This window comes from Eptatretus burgeri, chromosome 4, assembly GCF_056783735.1.
Source record: "Eptatretus burgeri isolate ZD-2024b chromosome 4, Ebu_testis_v1, whole genome shotgun sequence".
In the NCBI taxonomy this organism is placed as follows: Eukaryota; Metazoa; Chordata; class Myxini; order Myxiniformes; family Myxinidae; genus Eptatretus; species Eptatretus burgeri.
This window is the reverse complement of record NC_140964.1, coordinates 2,204,851-2,220,638: the sequence shown is the minus strand read 5'-3', so window position 1 is coordinate 2,220,638 and position 15,788 is coordinate 2,204,851. Positions and strand designations below refer to the sequence as shown.

General features: G+C 43.9%; 1 protein-coding gene across 1 annotated transcript in view; it reads left to right on the top strand.

The window, feature by feature from the left end:
- LOC147027329 (secretin receptor-like) overlaps positions 1 to 15,788 on the top strand; it is a 150,999-nt gene that overhangs the window by 18,255 nt on the left and 116,956 nt on the right. Inside the window, exon 2 of the mRNA XM_085876668.1 lies at positions 13,358 to 13,423. Within this exon, the coding sequence (XP_085732794.1) occupies positions 13,358 to 13,423 (66 nt within the window). The remainder of the gene's footprint in view (positions 1 to 13,357; positions 13,424 to 15,788) is intronic.

Genomic DNA, 15,788 nt, shown 5'->3' with positions numbered 1-15,788 from the left:
CTTTTTTCCCGCCTTTGGAATAAACTTCCTCACTCTATTCTTTCCCATTCTTCCCTCCAGGCTTTCAAAACAGCTGTTCACCACCACCTCTTATCTTCCCCCATCCAAATCCTCGATCTTTTCTACTCCCGATAATCCACCCATGCCCACTTCCTTCAATTCTCCTGTTTTCCTTCCTGAAAGTCCCTGTAATGTCCATCTTCTCCTCGCCATGTTCCCCGTCCCATCCCCATCCCTCTCCCTTCCACAGTTCACCTGTGTCTGTTCCCCAATGTTTTGTCCCTTCCACTCCCACCCCTCTTGTCTCATGCCTCCTTGCTGTGAGTTGTGTGTTAGCTCTCATACGAGCCTCGACCAAGGTATACAAAAAAAAAAAAAAAAAAAAAAAAAAAAAAAAAATCACCATCAGCTCACTGTGTCAACAAAAATTTGGGCAACTACGGTAACAGCTGCTTTGGCTCTCAATTTAAAAAAACATGTGCAGAACAGTCAAACATGGAACCCCCAGCCAGAATCTACCAGCCATCCACCCCCAGACCTATGCCCGAATCCCAGTCCGAGCTGGCTAAATGACTTTCCATGATAAACAGCCAACGAACGGTTGCTGCGGTTGATTTAATGTACCCAAGCCACATGCACTTGGATTTAACCATTCAGACCCTTAATATTTACAGTGTTGGATTTACCATTGATCTTGTGCACGATATATCAGCAAACTTGAAAGAATGAGAAAAGTTGAATAAAAGTTCCTCCTGTCCTCTTGAGGCCAAATTCCAGCAGGCTCAAAATTTGTGACATCCAAAGAGAAATTGAGTAGGCACTCCAGTGCAACAAACCACTACCAATAAAATGTATTACTGTTCATACCGTTTTGACTAATTTCAGGGAAAACAGCTGCCCCTTCACATGACCCAACACTGTGATGTAGTTTTTTTTTTTTTTTTTTTCCATTGACTGCAGGCTCATTGTGTAGCATGTCCATAAATCACTTAGATGACACACACAGAGGGAGAACATCATTGTCCCTGAATTAAATGGACATTAGTAGACTATAATGGACAAGCACATATGACGTGTGGGATATGAGCCTGGGTTACCTACATAATGAACCAAGGGTTTAGATAGGAACGCTAAAAGGTCAATCCGACTTGAAGAGTTTCAGCTTGAAACAAATTCATCTACATCTGGTATTAAAAAACCCTACAAATCAGAAATCCATTGAATATAAAATTGACAAAAGGGTGTTAATTAACACGTTCTTTTGTTTAAACTTCTTTTCCTTGTGAGGAACAAAAATTCCAGTTGGACCATTAACTGATTGATATATTATGTTGCCCACAACGGAATAGTCAACTTGAGATTTCAGCTGAGGACACATTGTTGCATATCAATCATGATGCCATTGAGTAATGAGATGAGCTGGAGAGGAACTACTACCCAAGAGGTGTGATATGGGTAATGTCTTATATTCTATATCATGACTGATTCCCCCTTTTGACTTACGAAATCTAAAGATTTCGTAAGTATATGATGACTTCCGTCCTCTGTTTGTGTGTTTGTTTGTTTGTGTGTGTGTGTTTGTGTGTTTGTTTGTAGGCACGATAACTCGAGAACGGAAGAAGCTACCAATGTCAAATTACACCACGTGATTCAGGAGGGTGATGGCTAGCGCTGATTAGATTTTGGTCAAAATCGGTCAAAGGTCAAGGTCACAGTGAGGTCAAACATAATTCCGTAAATTGATGTGGAGAAATGGAGTATTTTTGCTTCGGTCGACGTTACGAGTTCGTTTTAACTTCGATTTTAATTTTGTCTTTGGTTTTTGCGATCGCTTTGGACGCTTAAAACTTGGTGGTCGAAATTCTGGTAAAAATCGGATGTTTTGGAGACGTTTTAAGATTGTATAAAAAATATTTCACTCGCCGCGTCACGGCTCGTCACGTGGTGCAGCACGCTCGAGCAGAGGCGTCGTTGAGTCACGTAAAGGTTTTGCGTGTGCATGCTGACGGTGTTTTCGATAAAGATGGTGTTTAAAAGTCATTTTTTTATCCCAATAAAGGTTATTGTCGCATGCCTGACTCGCTAAGCCGTCGTATTATGTAAAGATTGTTGGTGGATGGCCGAATATTACCGTTTTGTGACTTTAATAAAACAATATTAAATAATTGCGTGGAGAAATGGAGATTTTTGCTTCGGTCGACGTTACGATTTTTGATGGTTTGGTACAGAATCATCGTAGAAACTTTTGGTTTGCGTCGCTACCTTCTCTCGAGACAGCTTTTATTAGATTTCGTAAGTACCAGTCTATGACTGCTTGTTTTCTTCTTTTTTTTTACTCACCTGGAACGTAGTTCCGGGGAGTTTACACGATGGCACATTGTCCATCTGTCCGTCCATCTTCAAATACTTGCAAAATTATTCTCTGAAACTACACACACAATTTTGATGAAACTTGACCACAACCTTCATCGCCCGTGATGTACGAAAGTTTGTTCACGGCATCAAAAAAAATAATCCATATGTGTTTACTTTCTTCTTCGTTACATATTTTGTGGATCATTCACACTTACCAGTGGTTCCCCTGGTTTTCTTATCCAACTGCTACCAGGTGAGCACTCAGGGGTATTACCCCTATTTTTTGAATGCAGAGTCAAGTTTCGTGGAAGAGCTGGAATACAAATCGCATCAGGACATAACAAAAGGAACAGCAGAAGGAGAAGGGGGAAATACAAACAGCAGGGCCGAGGGAGAGAATATATGGAGACTGACAACAAGGGATGTTCAGGTAAGGAGGTGTAGGGGAGAACACAGGAGGTGGATAAGATCAACACAGAAGGCAAATTTGGGGGGGGGGGTGGAGAGGGGTGGTTTAACAGTTGTAGAAAAGATATCTGAGATGGTGGTGAACAGTTGTCAGGAAGACCTGGAGGGAAGAATGACAGTGAAAAGAATGTGGAAGGTGGTTCCACAGGTGGGGAAAAGAGGAACAAATGAGTGGAGGTGAGCAGTGATACTAGATTTAGGTAGTTTCACGACAAGGGGGTTGCTGGTGGACCACGTGCTCCCTGCAGATATGTGGGGATTGGAGGGACAAAGCACTGAGAGGGCAGAGGATGAAAGATCAGAAAGGAGGTGGAGAAGACGGGGAGACCACCGACCTGTCTGTGATGGCAAAGTGATCGGCCCGTAGACCCAGCTTCCTCACGAGAGAGAGTCCATTGATCTTAAAACCTTGGTTTCCATGGTGTCAAGCTGAGCAGGATGTGACAGGGGAACCAACCCAAAGGGGAGAGAAGTATTCCATCAAGCTGTGGAAGAAAGCCTTGAGGGGGTTAAGAGTTCAGGTGTGCCAAAGAAGGACTTTGTACGATGGATAATACCTGTCTGCAACTGGCTCTGGAGGCCAACCTGTGAAATGTGGATTTCCCAAGGCCTTCCGAAGGCTTTATTTATTATGACAAACAACCAACACAATATATTGCTCTCATCTCTGCAAAAGAGAGCCTCTAATCTCACTCAGAAGGCTGTTATTTACAAGCAGCAAGATCATGGCTGAGAGTGAGACCCAAGAGTTAGAGTGACTGAATGTTTTCAAGAGGGTTGTTAAGAAAGTAGAAGGGAGGGTTTGTGGTATGGTCTTTTTGGAAATAGAGAGTGAGTGTGTGGCATTCCTCAGGATTAAAAGACATATTCCAAATGCTTGACCAGTTTGTGATTTTGTCAAAGTTTGAAGAGAGAGAAGAGGCTGCATCCTGTCTGTTGGAAGATGGGGGATGTCATGGCAGAGGGTGGACTTATGGAGTCAACAGCAAAGAGATAAAGAGGATTTTCCAGAGAGTCGGGTAAATCATTGATGAAGATTTGGGATAGGATGAGGCCCAGAACAATGCCTTGGGGCACTCCAGCTTTGACAGGGAGAGGAGATGAAAGATGCTGTTAGGGTTCGGGCGTGAAGATACGACGGGGGATCTTCCAGGGATACAGCCTTTCACCACTTCTGTTTTGCCTGGCTCTGGACCCAATGAGCAACCTCATTAACCCTGTGTTAGTGTACAGATTATTTTTAACACCATTGGTACACTGGTGTGTGACTGGACCCAAAATTACAAAAAAATCATTTTATTGGAATTGCAAACTTATCTGTGTGTACATGTAATTTTAACAACCTAGTGAATGAATACAGAGGATATTTGTCCCATTTTCATGTTTTGATCGTGTTAAGAAAGAGCAATGAAAAATATCCAAACTTGACAACTGATTTTCCTTTATTCACCTAAAGAATACATTTTTCTCGATATAGATCTCTAATGGGGGCCAGTTTATCAAGTAATCTGTGTTCAGTGCGAGTCGTTTTGTCTTCAAACCTGAGGCAAACAAGGAGAAACCTAAAACGCAGCAATGACGTTGCTCAGAAAACTTCCACATTTGTTCCATCTGTCTTCCAAAGCTTTCATTTCAACAATGTCTGCGTCTTTTGCCCTGGCCTGCTTAGCGTTTTTCATTCTTTCATCACTGATGTGCATGTTTGTGTTTGTCACGAATACATGGAATATTTCTAGCCTGATAAAGAGAGACCAAAATTCCAGAAGTGATCGTACATTTAGGGCTGGACCTTTCAGCTCTTTTGGTCCAGAGAATACATTATGTACACGGGTGTGTCCTCTCAAACTCGGATCTTCTTTCTCCCATGAAGTCGCCTTGTCCTTTCCGAGCTATCCTTCATGTCTGCTCCGCTTCTGTGGGGTCTGTTGTGGTGGTAGTTCTTCATCAGAATCTTCACTTTCCAGATTTACACTGGAGTCTGAGTGAGATATGCTCATCAACTTCAAGATGATCAGATTCACCCTCACCATTGTCCTCCACCACTATCAGACGAACACTTATCAAGCATCTGCCTAAGCCTCTCATAATCCCTCTCGTAAGCATCCTGGTTTCTTGGTTGGTTGATTCTTGGTCCTCGTGGGGTGCCACCAAAACTGATCAATCTGATGTCTGAACTATACTCTGGCACTGAGAGTGCTATGAGATGTGGTGATACCATCTCCGACCAATTTCCAGTTATTACTGGAGTTTGTCATGCGTGTGTACTGGCCCCCACACTTTTCAGTGCTTGTATGGACTGTTTCTGGGGAGGATTTTGGAGAGATCAAGCTGCGGTGCATCATTTGGGAATATCAAGATCTCTGACCTTGATTCTGGAAATGATGCAGACATCTTTGCGGAGACTGGATATCCTTTTGGGGGCCCTCGAGGTACTGAATGAGGAGTCGGAACCACTGGGATTACAGGCTTCCTGGGTCAAAACTAAAATCCAGGCTTTCAATGACATCTTGGATGATGCTTTCTTGTATGTATCTGTTTGTGGTGAAGATGTTGAGGTCACAGAGAGATTCACTTCTCTTGGCAGTAATACATCCGTTTTTGCAGCCATTTTTCCCTGCTGAGTAGGGGTTAGCTTTTTGCGAGCTCCATGCAATCATGGTTCCCTTCTTGAGGCAATGTTTTTATAGCCGGATGCCCTTCCTGATGCCAACCCTGGTCGCCTCTTACGACACACAGGGATATGGTACACCTATTCTAACCAGGGCATACACCGGGACCAGTACACACTGGTACTCATTTTGCCGACCTCGGAAGGATGACAGGCTGAGTCAACCCCCCTGGTGTTAATTCAGTTGCCAATGGGGCTCGAACTCAGGACCCAAGGATCCCAAGCCAGCCACTCTAACCACTAAGCCAACACCAGGCTTTCTGAGGTTCAGAGTGGAAGCAGTGATATTCATGTCATGATATTCATGGCAGCCAGAGGTCAATAGACGTCTGGGTCGGGCCTGGGGAGTCATGGATTCACTGGATCATGGGGTGTGGTGCTGTCGGTACCTGTGCGGGAGGACAAAAGTCTGAGTCTTCAGTTCCATGGTGCTTCCAGTCTTGCTCTATGGATATGAGACTTGGACTCTGACCAGGGATCTGAGACGGAGACTTGATTCCTTTGACACCAGGTCTCTTCAGAGAATCCTTGGCTATTGCTGGTCGGACTTTGTGTCCAACTAGCAGTTGCTGAGAGGGACTCAAATGAGATTTGTTACCTGAATAGTCCATGAGCATCAGCTGCAGCTGTATGGTCATTTGGCTCATTTTCCTGACACTGTTCATGCTCACCAGATTCTCTCAGCGAGGAAGCCTCAGGAGTGGAGGAGGCCAGTGGCCCACCACGTGCCTCGTGGTTGTAGCAGGTTGATCAGCATCTCAAGGAGATGGGGATGGGCCAGGCATCTGCCTGGGAAATGGCCAGACGGGGGCCCCTGAATACCGGCAGAAAGTAGACACAGCAACACGCTGCTCCGGCGAATGCTCCCATACCTGACCTGACCTGACCTGACACAAGTGATGTGTTTACTTAAATGCAACTTTGCTGGGATGTTTTTGATGTGTCATAAATTACCTATAGTTGTTTGATGATTTATGTCTTTTTATGAGTTACATCAAACTACCAACTCGAATATGATGACAGCACCACACATAAATGGACACACACGGGACTACAACTTACCTGGCACAGACACATTCTGAAACCCTTCTCTGATCGATTGGTGCATCCAATGGTACAGCAACCTGCCATTTTAAAAAGAATCATGAGATATTGACTATCATGTGCTCATTCAATGAACGATCGATGGAAACAAAATGGTGCCCATGAACCACGTGACCAGAAATTTTCTGGGACACACCATGTCGCTAGTCCTCGTATACAGGGACTCCAGGTGAGGGGGGCTGTCAGAGTCATAGTCACAGTCACGTGACGCCATCTTCATCTTCATGAGTGCAGCCATCTTGGATTTCCCTTCACCATGACAGGACTTGTCAATTTATTTGACAAGAAATGTTATTCTTGAATCATGGACTTCAGGGTGTGATGAAGTATGGATCAGCAATCTCTGATCCTCACCACCCCTCTCCTCCACCCCCCTCCCACCACTCCCATAAGCCCCTTGCTCACTAGCTCTCACTCCTTCCTCTGCCCTGTTTCTCTCCTCCCCTTATCCTTTCCAAAACACAAGCCAGTGTACGAATCTTCATCTCGTTTCAGTAGTGGAAGACAACTTAGTGGGTGCAAGGTGGTTCCTTGAAGTGATATCTTGACAAGTTCTTTTTAAAAGAAATGAAAAACATGGTCTAGAATCATATTCTAAGAGATTGTCCATGTTCCAGATAGTCTAGTTTACCATCTGTAACATATATATAAACATTCCCATTACTGTTTTCTCTCACTTGACAGTATTTATAATGATTGGATGGTTTCCAGGTCGAGATTTGTTGGTATCTAACTATTCCAGTTCATAAATTATGATGACCTCCCTCCCTACCCCCCCCCCCTCCCCATCGGGCACCTTCTCAATGATTACCATGGAGGACAATTAAGATAAATCAAATGGGAATGCTAAAAAGGCCATGAACAGTTAATCTCCCACAGTTCTCTCAATGAGCCAAGTATGTTTCACAGTGTTTCCCCTTAAGTCATAACTATATCATATGACGAGCAGAAGCCGTTGGTAAAAATACCACAACAGAAAAAAATAATTAGAAAAAAAAAGAGAGAAAGTAAATGGACAAAAAGTTAATTATCTGTTGGATGGAATTGCCTGAATAGTCTGTGGTTATATTATTTTTTTACTTCCGGTAGGTGTGTGAACCAGTGACTCTTAGCTGATACAACGGCCGTGTGTGCAATCTCACCAAAAAAAGAAATAATTGCACACAACTCGAAATTGCATGGATATAGTTATTTGTAAACCTCTGCGTGCACTGTCTGAACTCAAGAGCTCTAAAATGAGGTATCATTCAGCATTATACGTCCTGTGGTTATGATGTATACCCCGTTCAGACAAAATCGTGCAACTTTCATTTATATCGGTAATAGAAAGATGCTATTGGATGACACATCAGTCCATGTAAATTAACTCACATGAATTATGAAGTTCTAATCGCTCAGAAAGGAGATTGAACCAGTTCTCCACATCCAGTAAGTGACGATGTCACATCCAAATGAACAGAACCTATGTTTTAACTCGTAGCATATCGGTAGCTTTGTAGCATGCGATTGATTTACAAACTGCTGCAGAAATTGCATACAAGGGAAGATAGACATCTTCTTCCAGAAGACTTCTTCCAGAGGATTGTTGAGAAAGTGGATGGGGGGGTTTTGTAAACGGTCCTTTCGAAGAGACATAGTGAGAGTGTGAGATTTGTCTGGATTGAAAGACATGTTCCACGTGTTGGACCAGTTTGTGATTTTATCCAGATCTGCAGTGAGTGAAGAAGCTGCTGCTTGCCGGTCTGAGGGATGACAGATGGTACGGCAGAGGGTGGAGTCGTCGGCAAAGAGAAATAGAGGATTTTCCAGAGAGTCCGAGAGATCATTGATGAAAACCAGAAAAAGAACAGGGCCCAGAAAGCTAGCTTGAGGAACTCCAGCCTGCACAGGAAGAGGGGATGAAAGAACTCCATTTAGGGCCACACGTTGACTGCGACAGGAGAGGAAGTCTGCGAGCCATGAGTGGAGATGGCCTTGAATACCATGGGAAGAGAGTTTGGTGAGTAGGGCAGGGTGAGTAGGTAGGGCAGATAACTCACTGACTCGTCACCGAAAGACACCGTGGAATCTTTAATGGGTACCAGCTTAACGTCCATCCAAGGGACGCTGTACATTGTGATGCAATGTGCTGTTGGACAGTTTAATAGTCTGGACAGGCCAAAAACAAAAGCCGGACGAAACAGCTCAAAGGTCAGTGCACTACCAGGAAAGTAATCTTCCTCTGCACCATCATGTCAGGCAGGTCCTCCATTAGTCGCTTGTGAGGTCTGCAGCCACAGAACTCCCCACCCCCCATATCAGCTTGCAATTTTTTTCAAAGCATCTTGAAAGTCCAGTCGTGTAATATATACAGAACGTTTCCAATAAGATGGCCGACCCCAAGCTTAAGCCCCAAAGTGCTTCAGTTTGCTGGAGGAAGTGCTGTAAATTCAAGTGAATAATCTTCTGTACATTCAAGGTTGAAGCTGAAAAAAATGTTTATTTTTAATTGTTTTCAGTTATCGGTCATTCTTCAACTTCCAATTTACTCCGTTTTGTTCACACGATTTTACAATACGTCCTCCAACCATCAGAAGCACTTGCAGGATGTCAGTTCTGTTATGTAATTATTTTTTGCATTAAATCTATTCTTCACCTGAAGATCTGTCATCGTTTGATCGGTGCTCCGATAGAAGACCCGCCTCCCCCAAGTGAAGTATTGCAGGGAGCCATCACATACCTAGTGGAGACCCTGTTGTCAGGTATAGTGAAGGGCTATACATTTTAGCCAGTAATCTAATGTTCTAATCACTAAAATGGTGTCGTCAGGCCATTCATTACATGTTATATATTTATTCAGACATCACGACCCGACCATAAACATATTAAATGGCACGAAGCCGAATATATAATTTGTGGGCTCCATTTAAAGCGAGGTGGTATAGCTTTGGGCTCCCGGTTGATTGTGCTGTTTGCAAGGTGTCTGTTTTCAGAAAGAATCAATAAGGCTTGCAGATTGATATGACGCTTCACTGAGCCATGTAAGCAAGCACCAGGAACCAATGGATTGCTTCAACACAGTCTTGCAAGTGAGATGCCTTTTCGGAATGACTCAAATACCTCCTTTCTTTCTTTTTCTTAACATTTGGCATGCCACTTACTGTACAATGAGTTTTCTCCCAGAGCCTGGAAGAGCGGTTTCTTTTTTCATTCCAGCATTCCATTCCATCTCGAAACATATTAATTACCTCGAACGTTCTCATTGCCGCTTTGGCACCCTCTCATTATCTCACCCGCTCATTGTTATGAAGCACACATAGGATGAGATTCCAGAATGTAATCCTTGAAGTTATTTCCAAATGCCAAAGGGAATCCTAAAATGAGACCACACATGGCATTTGGCATGGCCTTAGCTCTTGTGACAGTTCCTTATTGTCTCACTACACCGAGGCTCCCCACTAGTAATGCGAGTAATTGGTTCTCCGTGGAGGAGGGAAGCACATTTTGGCTACCTGATCTTTTCATCGTTCCTCTTTCATCGGTCCATTGGTTTATGGTGATGCAAACGTCTTGTCGTGATGATCTTGTGCTTGTTTTTCGTTCAACAGCTCCAAATACATACTTGGGGGAATGTGATGAAAAATCACTGCTCACCTCCATTCATCCATTCCTCTTTATTGCCCCACCTGTGGAACCAACTTCCATATTCTCTTCAATCTCAATCTTCTCTCCAAGTCTTCAAGACAGCTGTTCACATTCACAATCATCTCGATCAGATCATCCGCCATCCAAAACCATGATCTTTTCTATCCCTGTTTACCCCTCTCAACCCCCCACCCCTGAAGCCCATCTCTTTCCAAGTTTACACTTTTTCCTTCCTGATAATTTGCAGTTGTATCCATCTTGGCCACCCCGACATCCTCCTCTTCCCATCATTTTCCCCGACATCCTTTATTAGTCCAAGTCTCCCTCTGTTTTGTCCCTCAACCCTGCTGTTGGTGTGTGTCCACACCCACCCCTCTCTCTTTATCACTCTTCTTCTGATGGTCCATGCTCTGCCACAGAGCATCGGTTTCCCGCCGAAGCAGCTTCCTGAACAACAGTTATACTGGGGGGGGGGGAGTTTGCCATTACTTTCCCAGCAGTCCTTTGGGCAGGAATTTGGAAGCTGACAATAACTCACATACTCTTCGCAAAAGACACCGTGGGGTCTTTGACCAACTAATTATTTAACCAGCTAATCTTTAACTAACGAATCCACCAACTAATTCAGGCAGACAGGACCTCCCCCCCTCTCTCTCTCTTTCTACAGTTCCTTTTGTTATGTCACATCCTGATCCATTCTATGTTCTTGCTTTGCCTCAACTTTGTATCCTAAAAATTAAATTAATAAAAAAAAACCTAAAAACAACACATGAAAACATTCATTCGGTCCATCAGGTCCTTTTCTTTCCTTTTTTTCACCATGTGGTCTTCCATGCATCTCAATCCCGATACCCATCGTAGGTCGGAAAGGTGAACAGAAAACAACCACAAAACGATGCAAACACAACTGCACATAAGCTACCAACACGTCCTTATTTCTTGTGATATTATTACCTTCCAAAGTGTGCAATTTCACTTTCCTGAATTTTTTTTAAAGAACAATGGTGACGCAGAGTCATTTCTTTTAACACGTGAAAGCGGCAAATTGCTGTAGAATTACATCAACGTCAAAGAAGGATTGATACTTGTATAGATTGAGCAAAAGACTGGCAGATGGAATTTAACCTGAGCAAGTCTAAGGTGTTGGGGATGGGGAAGAACAATGAAAACAGAGATTACAGGATACAAGGGGTAATTTTGTAAGGAGGTAAGCAGGTAGCACAGATATAGGAGGTAAGCAGGTCGCACAGTGCCAGGTAGCTACAGGTAGAGCAAATAGGGTTTTAGGTTTTATTCGGAGGGGGATCAATTATAAATCAAAAGAGGAGGTATTAACATTGTACAGGAATTTAATGAGGGAAACATCTCGAATATTGTGTGCAGATTTGGTCACCACAACTCAGGAAGGGCATAGATACCATAGAGAGGGTTCAGTGTAGGGCTACTAGATTGATTCCGGGCCGAGCTCGACTCAGCTATGAGGAGCGGCTGAAGGACACAGGGCTTTATACACTAGAAAGGAGGCGGTTACGAGGAGATATGATTGAGATGTTTATGATAATGAAAGGTAGAGATAAAATAAGTGAAGATGAATTATTCAACCGAGTGGACAGTGATAGGACCAGGGACCGTAGCCTGAGAGTAAAGAAGAGGAGAGTTAAGACGGTCGTAAAGCAGGGGACTTTCACTCAGAGAGTAGTTAATGCATGGAGTGGTCTCCCTGGAAAGGTAGTGGCAGCAGAAACAGTTAATAAGTTTAGATTAGAATTAGATAGGTACCTGGAAGTTATTGTGATAGAGGGGTATGGGGATGTTGATTGGACTTTTAGGTAGTTTGAGCATTGATGGGTGGTTGTGTGCATGTGTACGGAGTATTGTTGGTGGGGGTCTTGTCAAGGGGGGTTGTATGGTTGATGTTGTGTGTTTTTAACCAAGCCTATGCCCCCTCCCCGAGGGGAAGGGAAAAAAATTACAAAAACACTATAAAATATATATATATATATATATATTTATTTCATTCATTAAAAAAACATTTTTTTGCATTTTCTTCTTTGGATATTGTGTGGATAAATTAGTATGGAGTTCGCACAGGCATGATGGGCTGAATGGCCTCCACCTGTGTTTGGTTTCCTTGTAAAGTCCTTGTAAGGATTGGTCATTATCATTTAATGCTTGTTGTTTCGTATGTAACCTGTGGTTGCTCGTTGCATTATTTTCTGCTGATGGAGTGCCCCTGTTTCCAGTAAGCTGATACTCATTTTACCGACTTCGGAAAGATGACAGGCTGTGTCAACACACCTCGTGTTAATCAACGGCACGACGGGCTCGAACTCAAGACCCGAAGATCTTAAGTCAGCCACCTTAACCGTTAAGCGAACACCAGGTTTATCATTTAATCATTTGTTGCCCCAACCATCTTCAAGGTAATCGGTGGTAGGTTCACAAGACAAGATGTACTGCCGTGCCGCGTGTTTTACCGATACAGGTGAGCCATAATAGTGTGCGAGCCGAACTGTGTTGCTGCAGCACTGCAGATGGATCTTCAACCCCACTTCCTCCCCCTATCCTCAACCCCCCACCACCCCATGCCTTGAGGAATCATTTTATCTGTTAACATCATTGACCCCTGGTTGTACAGCGGTGACAAGTCAGAATCGCTATGCGATCATGGATCTGCGCTGTGGGCAACAATAAAGGAGGTGTGATCATGCAACCTGATTGCACGTCTTGCAGGTCTTGCACTGGGTTTATATAAATGTTTCTAAAACGGTGGTTGCTCGAGCAGGTCTAACGGGGTTAAATTCCGTGCAATATTCCTGAGGAGCATATATTGATATACAGAGAGGGTGATGATTTTCGGAAAGGATATTGGACGTATGTCCAGGGTGAGTTACCACCGATGGAAGGGAGATAATCAGAGGTGGGTTCGGTCATGGAAGGGGCGGTAAAGGGGTGGGGATGCGTGGAGAATGAAGTCACCGAAGAGTAAAGCGCACGGGATGGGCTCGAGAAAGCGGCACCGTGGGTTGCGAGAAGCTCTTTCCAACCTCGTAGTCCAAGCGGGGTGTGAGGCAGGAGGGCGTTCATCCTGTTGTGTTTGACCTCCAGCCTCGGACCCCATCTCCCTTGTCACCACAGGTCATGGCGACGGAAACCCCGAGCTGTGACCATCTTCTGGGATTCCTGTTTGTCGCTCTACTGCCGGTGGGTCGAACCTGTCTATGCTCCTCTGATCCCCGAACCTTTGTGCGTCAGTTTGATTATACAGTGGATGGATAGGTGCACGTGAAAGCAGTTGTACTAACTTTTCCTAGGCATGCAGGTGATCCTGCCTTATTTGAATCCCACCCGGCGCACATGATTTGGACGGATTAAAACTCATCTTAAATATTTTCAAAATCTCATTCCTTGGAGATAACGATGCTTAGATAATGAGGCCTCCAAAGATGATTGGTATTGTCTGCATACATTTTAGTGATGCAATGCAATGATAAAAGTCTGCCGGTGGATCATGAAATATCTGACATTTATCCTCTTACATTTAAGAAAGACAAAAACGTTACATCTCCTCGGCAGGTGAAAATGGCACGTCGCTCACACACCGGGAGCCGAACAGGTAGGGGGTCCACCGTTCGCATCGCCCCGTGAGGTCGCCAAGTTGAGAAAGGGAAGGCATGTGCCCACACTGCGTGAAGTTCGTTTCAATTACCAAATGAGGATGATGTAGTGCAGGTTGAGGATAGGAAGAAAGAAAAAGCTCGAAATATTTATTCATTTCCCCTCGGAGGTGCATTCCTCATCCTCACCACCTGTCGTGAAATTCACACCGTGAAAGGTCCTCGGATGAGGCTCGTGAAGCGTCATACCTGGACCTCAGTTCCTTACAATAACTTTCCCATTGGGACATAATGATGTTGGCACAACATAGGGTTGAAAGGAATCGATTAGAGGTATGTGCACTTGTCTTTGAGCTGAAAACTTGGAGTTGTAAACCCGACCCAGAAATAAATAAATAAATAAAAATTGTCCCCATCCAGGGTGATTCATCAATGTGTCCGCCGTCCATCAGAAGGACGCGTTAAGCCACAGGATCCTTCTGCTGGCATTAGTTGTTGGATGTGAAATATCCCACTGTGTGTTTTAAAAAAATTTTTTTTGGAAGAATAGGTGAGTTATCGCAGGTACCCTGAACAAGCAACAGAGTCCTGTCCAAATCACCTTCAGTCGAACTACAATCCTGGTCAACCGGCTCGTGAAATCTTGGGCAAAAAATAAGTCCCCTGGCCCACAAGGAGGTGGGATAATTGCAGTAGTAGTAGTAGTTGTAGTTATAGTCACATTATGTCATTGGGAGGGGGGGGCAGATGATTGAATTGTTTATATATTAAAATAGCCATCTTCATTGTTACACTAAGTGTTTCGAGATGCTGTGTCACGACATTCGTACCGTTAAGACCATTAGCTGTTGTCATAACATGTGATCAAGGCCAGCAAGTTATAGTTATTGAATTTTGTAACATTAACGCACCGTCAAACCATAAAATATAACAACGTTTCATCGTGTTTCAACGTCACACCAGGTAGCTATACCTATGCTTCCAGTCACTTCCACTCGTGAAGTTTATTCTCTTTTTCATGGGCTGTGGCCAAATCCAGCTGCAGACAGGTATGATCGTGACCCGTGGGTGTTGGTGCAGGTATGATCGTGACCCGTGGGTGTTGGTGCAGGTATGATTGTCCGATTCGAGCTGATTTTGCAATTCTGGATATTATATTTTGTTGCAAATATTTTCAGTTGATTTATATGATGAGTATGGCTTGCATGATAATAATTCATATCATAAAACTCATTATACTGTTTGGAGTCATGATGGTAGTTTGTGATTTATAATTTTGCCGCAGTGTACAAACTCGCCTCCAGGCTGTCTATCCTGGGTTCGAATCCCGACCCAGCTACTAGCTCCATCCTGGTATTTCACAGGCTGGGTGATTCATCAACATGTGTCAAGCTTCCCCCGGGTGCCGTCCCTCGGATGGACAATAAACTGGGCGTCCCGTCTTCCGACATTAGTTACTAGACGTTAAAGATCCCAAGGTGTCCTACACGAAGCGTCGGCGACTTATCGCCGGCAACACCATGTACAAAGTACAAATTCCTACCCTTTAGTCGAACGACAGGCCAGGCCAGCCAGGTCGTGAAAGACTTGGGCAAAGCTTCGCTCGGCCAACTTCACAAGTGGGAATAACAGTGCAGCCGTTAAAGAAGAAAACAAATATCCCACGGTGCACTTCACGAAGAGTAGGTGAGCTATCGCCGGCACCCTGCACAAATTCCAAATTGATCCTCTAATCTACAGGGGAGGGGTGGGGGCACTGCATCAGCAACACAGCCATGCCACCAGCAAATAATGCTACCCGGAGCCATGCACTGCATAAGAAGAATAGAATTAAAGAAACATTGTTTTATTTACAACGAAATACTGAAGGACCATTTATTTATCAAATACACATTTAGTGAAATTTTGATCCCATCTCAAAAAAATATGTGTTGATGGGTTTGAAACATCCA